Below are 13,538 nucleotides of genomic sequence, written 5' to 3'. Positions count from 1 at the left end.
GAGCCTTGGTAGGTTCCTCCAGGTGGCTGCACCCTGCGGGCATAAATGCACCGCTACAGAACGCTCTACCTGGGGAAGTTCGACATATCCCTTAGAGACACACACACTAGACACATCCGCTGTCGAGGGTAGTTAGGGTGGACGAGCCCGTGAAGCGTGTATGGGCAGAGAAAGGTGCCTTCCATGACTTTGTGAGTTCCTCGTGCACTTCCGGTAAGAAGAGCACCGCGCTCGGAGCCCAGAATCCAGTCATCCAGCTGCGAACACTCAGGGCAGGGCGGAGGGTTCCACTCCAGCTCGATGTTCGCAGCCGCCCGGGCAAGCACGGCTGCCAACTCAGCGTCCGCCTCATCCTGAGCTCTACCGCCCGAGAGCGGGAGCTCAGAAGATTCGTCCGCTTCTGAAAGCAGAAGCCCACCCTCCGATGCTGCGACCGATAACTCATCCTTGTCGTGAGCCCCGAACGAGACATTAAATCCACCTTGAGCCAACGGAAACGCTCCCATATCCACATCCAGATCGCCCATGGTGCTCGCCGACCCAGCCGCCTGGGTTTCAACCCAGGACGGACCGAAGAAGGAAGAGAGCCGTGACCGCAATTTTCTCATGGGCATGTTCTCACAGTGAGAACATGACCCCTCCACAAAAGCTGCCTCGGCGTGCTGACTACCCAAGCACTCGAGACAGATTTCGTGGCCATCCGGTGGGGAGAGATAACAGCCACACCCAGTAGCACAAAGGCGAAAGGACATCTTTAAAAAGATGCCAATCATTTGTGCGAGCTCTTTTAGAGAAAATATACTCTTTTGAATATACTCTTTTTACACCTGTGGACTCAGGGGCGCCCAGGGGAAGCACAACACTCGACCATGCGAGGGTGACCGCTGATATGCACTGTAAATCCAGCAGCAGACAGCAAGGTGATGGGACGAACACACACATGCGCTTGGCTCCGAAGAACAAGTCTGAATGAGTGTACGGCATCTCCTTTTATACTCGTATGTCCGGGGTGGAGAGTGGCATGCAACTTGCCAATTTTCATTGGCCTTTTCTGAGTAAAGCAAAGGTGATTCAGGCTCTCAAGAGAGAACCCCTAGTGACACTACATCGACACATCGTTGAGTGAGTGACAGACAGGGAACTGTCATACATTTAATGGCATGAATCACACTGAAGTCCTAGACTTTAAATGTACGGCCCACCGCTGATAGCATATATGGCTGTCACGTGACAAAAGAATGAATGACTCGGACAAGAAGATTCGGACCAAAAGAGTTGAAAGGTGAACAAATAATTTCTGTTTCCTGTACAGCGCCTATGTGGTTTTCACGTAACAAACGAAAGGAGGTTGCCCTATGCGCATGCGCGGCCAACACACAAACACTGTCTGAGACTACTCGTTCTTCTGAGTCACATAGAAGATTCGTTCAAAATGAATCGTTCATGAACAACCCATCACAACGAGGTACAGAGTTATGGCATTTATGCGGAAATGCCTTACAATGTGTAAGAACTTTCAAAATAAAGGCCATTGTTTTGGCTCTACCTTACAGAGTATTTTGAATAGCTGTGTCTTGTTTCAAAGGCTGTGTGCTAGCTAGGACGCGTCCTTTGAAGGCTGCAGTATACAGAGTATCCTCCTTTAAACAAACCTCGTTTAAACGAGATGGGCTTCATAGGACAAACGGAAACAGAACTTATCATAGTTGCTATGACAGCAAGCCACGCTTTAACAAGTGCGAGCGCTTTGAGTGACAAGGGAACAAATTCCCTTTGGAAGGGAATGTATGAGGTAAATTTTAGGAGAGTTCTAATGATGTAGAGAGAAAAGAAAATAGATTTTACAGATGTACTTTTAGTCTATAATACATTATTTTAATTATATGTTACTATAATTATACATATTATATACGCTACACCTGTCTACTGAGGTACTTCAACTTTATTATTAACATTACTTGCGTTTGAACATCATATTTACGGGCATATTGGCGTAATTTGTTTTTGGACAAATTATGTTAATTTCCACTGAAGCAAAGAATTGTGGGTTGTGAGTGCCCCTCATGCATCCTCCGAATTCCCGTGAAAGAAGGTCGCATTCGAAGGCTGCATTTGGAGTGTCCTACTCGCTTTTCTGAAACGAGACAGCCTCGATGATGCATGCGGCCGACAAATGCGACTTCCAGAGGACACAGTTTTCGAAACGATACACAGCTATTGTTCACTCTGTAATGGGGTCTGCGCGAGCATGTTGGAGCCCAGGGCGGCCGACTATATCGCCTGATGTGCTGGTGTTGTGAGAAAATGATTCCTCTCGAAAATCGTGTCTCCCTCTGATGTCACAGCAATTTCATTGGCTGAGGGACCCATTAATTGGTACTATATTTACTGCCTGAGTAGAAATCCTTTAAAATCGTTTTGTGTCGATATAACTTTTTAAATATGACATTTAATGAATTTTAAACCATAAGATACACATAATAGTTTATAACTGAAGTTATAGATTGTGAAATTAAATATGTGTCGTTGTTTGTGTTTTTCAGTTAGCCTAGACTTCAATGACATGCTATCACGATAACATGATAGGTTTTTGTTTGGGCATTACAAATGGTTACCCCCATGGGGACTCGATTTATCGGGCGGACTCAATTTATCATGACACCGGTACTTGCGCAGCAACGGGCCGGCCCAATTTACCCAGCGGCCCATTGGGAAAATGCCCAGTGCTCCCGACAGCCAGTTCGCCCCTGGCTAAGACCAAAAAAATTTAATAAAACTGCCCTCAGATATCCATCCTCTGTTTGTAGGACTGACATTGATAAATGTCTTGATGTATAGATCTAAAAACAAACAAACAAACAAACAAAAAAACATTTCAGTTTTTCAATATTTCAAACCTTTAGAAAAAACTTTTAAGGATACTATATATATATATATATATATATATATATATATATATATATATATATATATATATATATATTATATACACTATATAATATGGTCGCTTTAAGAATGCAATTGAGAATTTCACATTGACCTTGTTCTAGTTGAAATAGACACATCTTTCACACTAAATGTGCTTTACCAAAAGGGCCAATCCAAAAATTGCAAGCATGAGTTGATTCACATCCAGACTTATCCTTCACCACAGCATAAAACTGGTGATCCAGGCATGGTCATATTCATTATGACAGGTGAAGCAGAAACTGATCAGAGACCAGCACTCTTCTTCTAAGTGGTGTGAGAGATACAACCCTTGATGTACAAATTTTTTTTTTTCTGAGATCTTCACTATGAGCTTCTGCACTGAATAGAGCTCTAATCTGAAAAGTATGTGTGCAGACTTCATTAGTTGTTTTTTGGTATTGTGTGTGTCTTCAAAATCACAATTTAGCTGTAATGAGCCTCCTGCTCTCCCAGCTGAATTAGATGAAAGAGTTTTGGATCTATTCTGTCTGCATTGTAATCATTACAATGCACAAACCAGTACATTGCACTTTTTGTGTTTTTGCTGTCAACACACTGAAAGTAAAAACTGAAACAGAGCTAGAACTTTTTGGGGTTTTCTTTCTAGGACAGTGCAACCATGCAGTTCTGTGCCAACAAACTGGACAAGAAAGACTTTTTTGGGAAATCCGATCCCTTCATGGTGTTCTACAGAAGCAACGAAGATGGCACGTAAGTGTCTCATGTCTGTTTAAAGGGGAACTCTAGTTCACCTAAAAAAAGGAAAATCTTTTCATTACTTACTCACCTTCATGTCGCCCCAATCCTGTTTGACTTTCTTTTTTCTGTGGAACACAAAGGGCAAATTTCTAAAGAAAAATCCTGGCCACTCTTCTCCATATAATGAAAGTGAATGAGGAATGGGGCTGTCAAGCCCCCCAATGACAAAAAAGCATCATAAATATAAGCAAATTAAAAGTAGTCCATTATTCACCGATAATCTACCCATCCAGTTATCTGTTAACTGCTTCGATCGGGTCTTTTGGCTACACTTATTTTGAAACAGTGAGTATTTTAATGTTTATGGATTGGCCCCATTCACTTCTACTCTAAAGGGGCTTTTCCACTGCACGGAATGGCTCGACTCGTCTCTGTTCGCTTTTTGGGGGTTTTCCACTGTGGATAGTACCTGGTACCTGATACATTTTTTAGTACCACCTCGGTCGAGGTTCCAAGCGAGCCGAGCCGATACTAAATGTGATGTCAAAACCCTGCAGATCACTGACTGGTCAGAGAAAATGGTCACTACCAGCGTCATTGCTATAAGCTAGATGGCAGGTTAGCTTACCCTCGTGCGTCATCTTTGAGCTAACACAGTGATGTCCTCGTCTGCGCTTTGGTGTATGATTTCCCAAACTCTCCTGTTTTTTTTTCGCAGTATTTTGTCTTGCTGCCGTCAGCCTTTTTTGAAACAAAGTTTGTTGTCTTGCTGTGAAAAACAGCCACATGCAGAGAATCAAGAACACCATTCCATCTATATCCTCCATTGCTCCTTTGTTGTGTGTTTGTGTTGTGTTTAGGATAATGTCACTGCAGTAGAGGAGGCGCAACTATGACAATCAGCCTATAATCCCACCCACGTTGAGGCTGCACTAAACTGCAGTGGAAAAGCAAGTTCAGAAAAGAAAGGCGAGCAGAGTCGAACCGTAACGTGCAGTGGAAAGTGCCATAAGTGCCTCAATGTAACCCAAATTTGTATGCCTTTTTTTATGAAAAGGAGGAGCAAGTCAAACTGCATTCAACACTGTGCCACAGATGCTATTGATTGAATTTAACTTGTATTGAACCTGGATTATTCCTTTAAGGAAAGAAAATACAATTATAGGCTTCAAGAGTACGGTTCGGTGATTCATTTGGATTACACATATTAAAATATTCCCCCTCTGGAGATTTATGGTCTTAAAATGGCATTCTGTATGTGTATAGACCAACATAAAAAGGCCTTACTGTATGTCCCCCATAAAAGCCTCTTAACTTAAGTGACCATGGTTTCATGCTTTCAAGAGCTTTCATGTACTTTGCCCATTTTGTGTTTTAGAGCAAAAATATTGTGAAAAACTAAAAAGTCTCTGCGGAGTCTTGGATGTCAGATGATGCTTAAAAAAGCTTTAGGGTGTTTAATGATGCTCTTGGGCACTGATGAAGAGGCTAATTATTAAATGTAAAAAAAAAAAAATCTGTTTATAATTAGGCTAAAATGCCATTTCAAGGATTAGAAAAGTTAGAGACCTTTGCTCTTTCTTAGCTTGTACACCCCGAACATTTGTATCATTAAAGGATGTTTCTTCAACTCTGGAGACTTTTTGCCCTATTGACTTCTAGAAAATAAACTCCGCTAACACACACTTTTAACACCCTCACTAGTCTATTTAATTTGTCTAATAAAAATGTCCAACTATAACCTAAATACACACAATCAAACAATCTTTTTTAAATAATTGGACAAAAATACAGCTTGATTAGAAGTGACGGACCATAAAAGTATTCTGTTTGCAAGTGGTATTTACCTTGATTTCTATTTTTCTTCACATATCAAATATCTCATATTTCATCTCTCTGACAATGTTGTCTCATTTAACTTTTAAATGAGAAAACTTTTTTGGGGGAAAAAAAATCGCTGGCAAAATTGTTGGTCATGGTGGAAATTATGCCACAACTGAGAGACGGTTGTAAGCTATGTAAAAATGTATATACAGTATCTACATATTTAATTAGTTTATGTATATTTTATTTTATTTTGTTTAATATTTTCATATTTTAAGATAAAAAGTCTGGGATAAAAGAAAAAAAATATACATAAATGGCATTTGATAAGCAGCTAATCTAAATGATAAATAAATAGTAAATAAAGAAGACAGTTTTAATGTGACATTTATATTTACTCATGTTTATTCTTTTAATGCGTGGCTGACAGAAATCTGTGAGTATATCAACAGTCTGAAAACCAACAGGATAAACATGGTGACACATTAGTAATGAACTGATTTCATACTTCTTTAACTTTGCAAATAATTGAAAAGATATGGTTTGTCAGATATGACCACAAGCAGATGAAAAGAGCAGGTGGCTGATGTCAGTCATATTTAGAGTTTCCTCAGGAGTTATGCCATGTGTCCATGTCTTTGTCTCTTTCCATTCTCTCAACATGAAGGTTTACAATTTGCCATAAGACAGAAGTGATGAAGAACACCCTGAATCCTGTCTGGCAACCATTCACCATTCCAGTCAGAGCTCTCTGCAATGGAGACTATGACAGGTAAGACACAGAGACCACCAGTGGCTTTGACGTTCTTTGATAAAACCAATAGGGCTCTTCACAGATCACCCATAAAGCCTATACATATGTATGTTTACAGTTTGGCAGTAAAGACATAAATGCTACTTACTGTCCTATTTCATATATGTCCTGCTTTTGAATGTGTGCTCTGTTTTTTGATAATTTTGTTTAAAAACTTTTTTCAGTCTCGTGTAGCAAGACTTTTGACCATAAGAACTGCCCACTAGACAAGAATAAATTTTCTGATGACCTGTAAAGTGATGAAATGCAGTTTGTTTTGTTTTATGCACTGTAAAAAAAAAACAAAAAACATTCTGCTCATAGATATTTACCTTACCAGCCACTAAGCATTTTTTAAGCCACCAGCCTGGCATACTTTGGCAAACCCAGTGATTTGTTCTTCCTAAAATGCACTGGTTGTATCAACCTAGTACCTTGTAAACAATGTTGTTTCCAGGCAGACTGATGCATCACAACTCCCAAAGGTTGCATAAAGCCAGCCAATCATTTAGAACTGCTGGGTTTTTTTGGAAACACGTTTGCATGCAATATGCATCAGTCGGTCAGTGAATGGACTGTAGGTGGTCTGTGGGCATCCCATCTGAGGTTGAGACTAACCTGACTGTAAAGTGATAAGCCTCAAAGGAATTATGAAATGTCAGTGCTGAACTCTACACTTGCCTCAAGATGAATTCTTGAGATACAAGTATAAGGTAAGGTAGGTACAATTATTATATATATATATTTTTTTTTTTTACTACAGAAGTGAGACCATAAAGAAAACATATACAGTCCAGGAGAGTTGGTGTGACTTGATTGAGTAGCTACAGTATTTTTAAACTTACAGATGCCTGGAAAGGACTACATGATCTGCATTCCTCTCACACATTTAACAAAGAGAGGATCACCACCTTGTTGTGACCAATCAGCTTAGGGAATTAGAACTGCATGTAAAAAAAATTGAATCTTGAAAAGCTCTGGCCTGTGTGTGCTCTTGCTGCTCTCCAGGGTTAATCTTTCATGACAGGCACCACACTGTAATACAGTGCAGAAATGTGGCACATGCTGTGCAAAATCAAAAACTGAGGCCTTATGACAACATTTCTTGGTGCCCACATTCAAGAGAAGAGGGGAAGCATATTCAGTTTACCTTATAAAATTGCTATCTACCTAGATGAACCAACATGCTGGTCTTGGATGGTTTAGCTGGGAAGTGCTGGTTCAGCACTGGTGTAGATGGTGGTCCAGCATAGCCTAAACTAACAGTAACTGATAAAATGGGTCGACCAGCATAGTTTTTTGGGTAATGCTGGTTAACCAAGTCTTGCTGGTTAAACTAGTCAAAAAGCCTTTTTGGAACACCAGCCCACCAGCATCCAGTGTTGTGAACAAGCTTTCAAAGCACAACTGGTGACCAGCTATGCTGGTTTTATTCATTAGGTTTCTTGAGTCATTATAGCCATTCATAGGTTGACTTCCAATAGAGTGTAAACACTTAGGCTCTGTGGCACTATCAAAACATTGCTCTGTTTGTTTGAGCATCCCAACCATGGATGCGTTTCCCAAAAGCGTCTTTAGCAAATTATAGTCACAATTTTCATTATTACCAACGTTAGCATTGTAAAGTTGTGTGGTTGGAACTACAGCTCTACAGCTGTGGTTAGATGCATAGTTTCTTGTTAATTTGACTTCGCTAAGATCTTCTATGTCTTTCATTCCACATCTTTCATTCTGTAAGGCTTAAGACCGTTTACATGCACTATAGAAAACGACTTATTCTTTGGGGTTTTGCAGATAGCGGCATACTGAAACATAGGCCAATAAAGGGATTAGGAAAAAAGCGATTTAACACCTTGGTTTCGATCAGATAACGCGGCTTTGTGGTAAATGCATAAGAAAAGTTCTCATAAGTTTTTAAAGAGTGCGCATGTTCATATGTGCTCAAATGCGCCGGGGGAACCCCACGTAAGAGGGGAAATTTACAGAGCCGCATGAGTATGTGGGTAAAAATAATGGTGATAACAGTGCACCCAAACACGGACACCATTTTTGCAGACATCCACTGTCATGTGTCTATGTAAACATGCTATAATTTGACATCAATTCAGTCTCCACATTAATTATAACTCCAACCCTATGTGACATAAGTAACAAAAACCTCTATATTGTTGAATCAACGTGTTTCGAACGACAGATGTGTGACATAGTTACTACGGTTTCAGGAAACAGTTGTGACTAGCTAGTTAATTGCTCCAACGAGGCTTCATACTATGGTAATTTAGCAGTGAGTTACGTTGTTGTATGGGAAATGTACCTCAACCCGACACAGCAATGTTGGCTAAACCAGTTGCATGTGTTTGGGGCGGGACTACCTGCAAAAAGCAGTTTAGTAGGGAATTGACTAGTCTGTCTGAATGATTGCACATGAATGGAATGGAAGTGGCAGGTGGAAAGTTAGGGAATCCTGTTTGTAAACAAGCAATTTTGTTTCAGTCCCGTTTGGTGTGACTTGTGGTGCAGCAATTGCACACTTTCACCTCAAATATTGAGCTACAACTTGAAAAACCACCATCACCAAACTAAATTACAAAATAATGACAAGGTTAATAACAAATAACAATAGGTTTTCCAAACACTCCCCCATACTTGATCGGAAAAACAAGTAGTCCTTCGCCAAACTCACACCATTAGTTGAGCAAATGTTACTGTGTCATGCTGTTTAATCAAACAGAACAATGTTGAAAGAGCCACAAGTCTTACACTTTTCAAAGATATAAACCTATGAATGGCTTACTTATAATTGTTTCTGCACATTTAACTGGAATAAGAAAAAAAACATTCAAATTGAAAACATTACACACATCACCTTTAACTCTGAGTTGCAAAAACAGAGGCAGCCTGCTTTATTTATAAACATACAAATACTCTTCTCTTTCTGTATCTGGCAGTCTGCTTTGGCTCATCTGGCACTCCACCTGCCAGGCATGGCCGTATCTTTGACAGGCCATACACATCATGAAGGAATGTTAACAGCAGAGAATAAACCAGGATGGTGTATATGCTGTATATGGAACATCAATTATTTTATGGTGTGATGGTACTGCAGGCAGTTATCTGCTTTGGCCCCGGGGGAGTGCTTCGATCTCTGTGAATGAAGTTCCCGAAGAAGAAACCATCAGTACATGGTCCATGCTATTTGTTTAGATGGGAGGAAGCTCCAGAGCCTTTTCTCCCAATTTGGAATGCCCAATTCCCACTACTTAGTAGGTCCTCATGGTGGTGTGGTTACTCACCTCAATCGGGGTGGCGGAGGACAAGTCTCAGGTGCCTCTAAGACTGTCAATCCACGCATCTTATCACTTGGCTCGTTGTGCATGACACTGCGTAGACTCCGCATGTGGAGGCTCTTGCTATTCTCCGCGATCCACGCACAACTTACCACGTGCCCCATTGAAAGCGAGAACCACTAATCGCGACCACGAGGAGGTTACCCCATGTGACTCTACCCTCCCTAGCAACTGGGCCAATTTGGCTGCTTAGGAGACCTGGCTGGAGTCACTCAGCACACCCTAGATTCGAACTCGCAACTCCAGAAGTCCAGGCCCCCACACCAGAGCCTGAGATGTCAGTGTGCATTCCTTTTATTTAAAGCCTAAAGAAAGCAGATACTAAACATTCCCCACACATCTCCATAGTTTTATTCTGATGTCAATTAATATGAGACACTAATGAAATTAATCATAGATGTACTTCTTAAGACTAAGAATAAACTGCAGAGAACCAATGTGCAAAAAAAAAAGTTTTTGAAATTGCCAGAGGGTTCAGAATTTCACTTGACATGTTTCACTTGCATACAACGACTGTCATGCAGAGTTTGAAAATACAACTCTTTAATATTTTACCAAGAAACTGGTACAGCTTTGCAATAAATGGTGATGTTGACATTTGGTGTGGATTTCAAATCCCATACTACAAAATTTCCCTCTTTCAAATGTTAGTGCAATGCCCTCAGCAAGGAGGAACTCAAAGCAAAATTTTGGTTTGAGGTCAATGCAAGGGAATTAAAAACAGCCCAGAATTGAATTCTTCCAGCCTGCATAGCTCCTTCCCCACCTCCTACCCTCGCCCTTCGCTGTTTGGGCTCAGAGCTCAATCTATTTTCTTCTCCTATGTTGTAGGCTTGATAGACAGCTGCCTTGGGAGCCTTCTTGGCGGCTGTACTCTCTTACTGTCAGAGAACATGACACCCAGGTGACAGATACTCAGAGAGTTGCTGACTCACAACTTTGAAGATAACAAACGTCAAAGGCGCTACCACCCACATTTCCTTGAAGGGAGCGTATTTTGATGCCTTCCTCAACTACAGCAGATTTTGTGATATTTTGTATTCACTTTAGAAGAATGAGCATTTTTATGCCTTACTGGTGAAGTGGGCAAAACTTTTGCCTACTAGTCAAACGACAGTTGGGGGGAAAGTTTTTCAAGCTGGGAAAACAACGTGCCCTTTATGAATCTTGCCTATAAGCCTTTTAAAATGTGTTGAGTGAGTGGGTTAATATCAAAGGACATATTAGTCTACTAATTAGCTTCCCTCAGTGTAAACATAAAGATTACTCAGCAGAACCAATGCACTCACCCCAGGACATTCATTTGTGGTATTATTCAGTGTCCTGTAAACAATAGGCGCTTTCACACATACAGCCATTTCCATTAATTTAAAAGAATTTTTCCACTTTGAGTTCATGTACGTGTATGAACAGAAACTATTAGCGAAATTCCAAATCAGCTATAGAAAAAGTATGTAACTTTTTCGTTGATAAAATACTTTCTTCTATCCCAGCTTAATATGTAGAGACAACTATAATAAGCCTTTCATAGATTCATTTTCTTGAAAACTGTAAACACTGCCTGTGTGGCACTATAAAAATTCCTGTGTTTGTTTTGCATGACCCACTTAGACCCGCTCCAACGACGTTAGTCAACCAATGGCGTGAGTTGGGGGCGGGAATGTCTGACTGCGTATTCAGTCTGTAGATGACGTTCGTATTCAGAAAGCTGTTTTGAAAACATTGTTTATTTTTGCAATTCCATTCGGTAGCACTATTGTTGCAGAAATTTCAGACTTCAGCTTTAAGAAATTGTAACATTGCCGGAAAAGTGGACCTTTTATTTTTTTGGCCGCAGCCGAAATGGAAGAAACCGTTGAAACTGTATTTATCAACTGCGTTAATTAAATGTGATGGAATTGAACATTTAATTAATCTTATTGATTATGAATACAATAAAATCAACGATTACTTTCATAAATTCTATATTTATGGATTCAGTAAGGATTCATAAACATTTGAATATCACTAAAGTTGTTCATATGTAAAATTATTTACAGTTTAGATTCTGTCAATTCGTCAATTGTTAGCAAATGTAAATGTGCTAGAACCACACTTGACATAAGAATGCCTACGAATACTCATGAGATCACGTTGGAATAGCAGATGTTGTACATTTATCTGTCAGTTTTACTTCAATTTAGTGGGTTTCATGTGTGAATGTGACTATTGACTTTGTCAACCTAATCATATGAATTATTCATAGCCAGCACTTTATAAATCACCTCCTTTTAAAATAGGTTGAGTTTCATTGTATGAATTTAGCGGTTACCTCTGCAACTGCTCAGTGTACACTTTTCAAATTTGCAGACATCAGGGGACATATTAGCCCACTTATTAGCTTCCCACAGAGGTGAAGTAATACAGTTACCCCAGGACATTTGTGCTTATATTCCGGAAACATTGTGTCCTCTGAGCATTGACGTTGTTAGTGTAATGATAAGAGTTATTCACTCTTTCTATAAACGGCTGTAATGATTTGCGTGGGAGTCTTGGTTGGTGAGCAGAAAGGAAGTAAACAAGAGAAGGTTTTTCGCTAATCTATAAAGCTTTCTGAAAAGCCTCTCAGTGCACAAGCTGGTCTTGCTAATGAGCATGCTTTAGGAGAGTGTGTTAATCCTCATTAATATATGAGCATTAGCTAGCATTTTTTCTTCTCTCAATCTTGTTGAAGCCGTTGATCAAACACCTGCATCATGGACGTGTTTGCCGACCCACACTATTTTTGTTTAATTGTGACTGATGACTCAATTTAGGCTTTAGCAACGAAAGACCAATCAAATTGCGCTGAAATATGTTCAATGAAAGTCTTGCGCATAAGTGATTAGCCGAGTAATCCCCCTGAATCAACACCACATAAGGTTCATTATTGCCTGGGAAAGGCTGATTTTTGTCACCATTAACTGTTATGTTTGAAAGTGCTGTGTAAAGTTATTGAGAGTTATACAATTATTTTTCAAACACACCTGGATGCCCCCCTGCTTTTTGTTTTGTTTTCCAGAACAATCAAAGTTGAAGTATATGACTGGGACCGTGATGGTAGGTGAGTTGATGATTGGCTTTTGATGTGTTTAACCCTCAAAGACCCACAGTAATAAAACTGAACAACACTTGTCTAAACAATTTAAATAATACCTTTTATATGCCCCCTTTGTATGGCACCCCTGTACATTGCATATATAGTTTTTGTGCCTCTGAATCCTTGGGTCTTAGGTCTCTTAAATTGAAATAGCAAAAGAAAAGGAGAGTTTTTTTTTTAAAGAGTGATGCATAGTATTTTCTGTAATACATTTGTGCATCTTCCAACATTCCAGCCACGATTTCATCGGTGAATTCACCACCAGCTACAGAGAGTTAGCCCGAGGTCAGAGCCAGTTCAACATATACGAGGTGAGATGTCAACAACAACACTGCATAGTATGGTAATGCACATGAAGCACTTTTCATATATTATATATTCAGAGACATTGAATGTCTTAAAGGGATAGTTCACCAAAAAGTAAAAATGATTTTTTATTTTCAAAATAATTTACTCACGCTTATCTCATGTCATTCCAAATCCTTTCTTTCTTCTGTGGAACATAAAATAATTTGTTTTGCAGAATGTCCTGGCTGCTCATTTTCATACAATGAAAGTGATTGGGATCTGGAGCAGGGTTATTATAGTTTTGAAAATTTCACTAGTTTTTATTTGATTTTGCTTTGTGTTTTGCTTTTTTAATTTCAGTTTTGTTTTAATTTAAAGGAGCATAAAAGTTTTTATTTGGTTTGTATTGTTTGAACATTTATATATATATTTTTTTATTTAGTTTTACATAGTTTTAGTTTTTATCCATATAACACCACAACATATTATCTGTAACACT

At 39.5% G+C, this 13,538-nt stretch overlaps 1 protein-coding gene across 3 annotated transcripts in view; it reads left to right on the top strand.

The window, feature by feature from the left end:
* Positions 1 to 13,538, top strand: part of LOC127426529 (copine-5) — a 202,651-nt gene that overhangs the window by 135,911 nt on the left and 53,202 nt on the right. For all 3 annotated transcript variants that reach the window (XM_051673391.1, XM_051673394.1, XM_051673392.1), the window contains 4 exons: positions 3,578 to 3,681; positions 6,161 to 6,265; positions 12,674 to 12,715; positions 12,987 to 13,062. In XM_051673391.1, the coding sequence (XP_051529351.1) occupies positions 3,578 to 3,681; positions 6,161 to 6,265; positions 12,674 to 12,715; positions 12,987 to 13,062 (327 nt within the window). The remainder of the gene's footprint in view (positions 1 to 3,577; positions 3,682 to 6,160; positions 6,266 to 12,673; positions 12,716 to 12,986; positions 13,063 to 13,538) is intronic.

Source organism: Myxocyprinus asiaticus, chromosome 35 (assembly GCF_019703515.2).
Source record: "Myxocyprinus asiaticus isolate MX2 ecotype Aquarium Trade chromosome 35, UBuf_Myxa_2, whole genome shotgun sequence".
Lineage (NCBI taxonomy): Eukaryota > Metazoa > Chordata > Actinopteri > Cypriniformes > Catostomidae > Myxocyprinus > Myxocyprinus asiaticus.
Note: the sequence above shows the minus strand (reverse complement) of the source record. Positions and strands in the feature narration are given on the sequence as shown.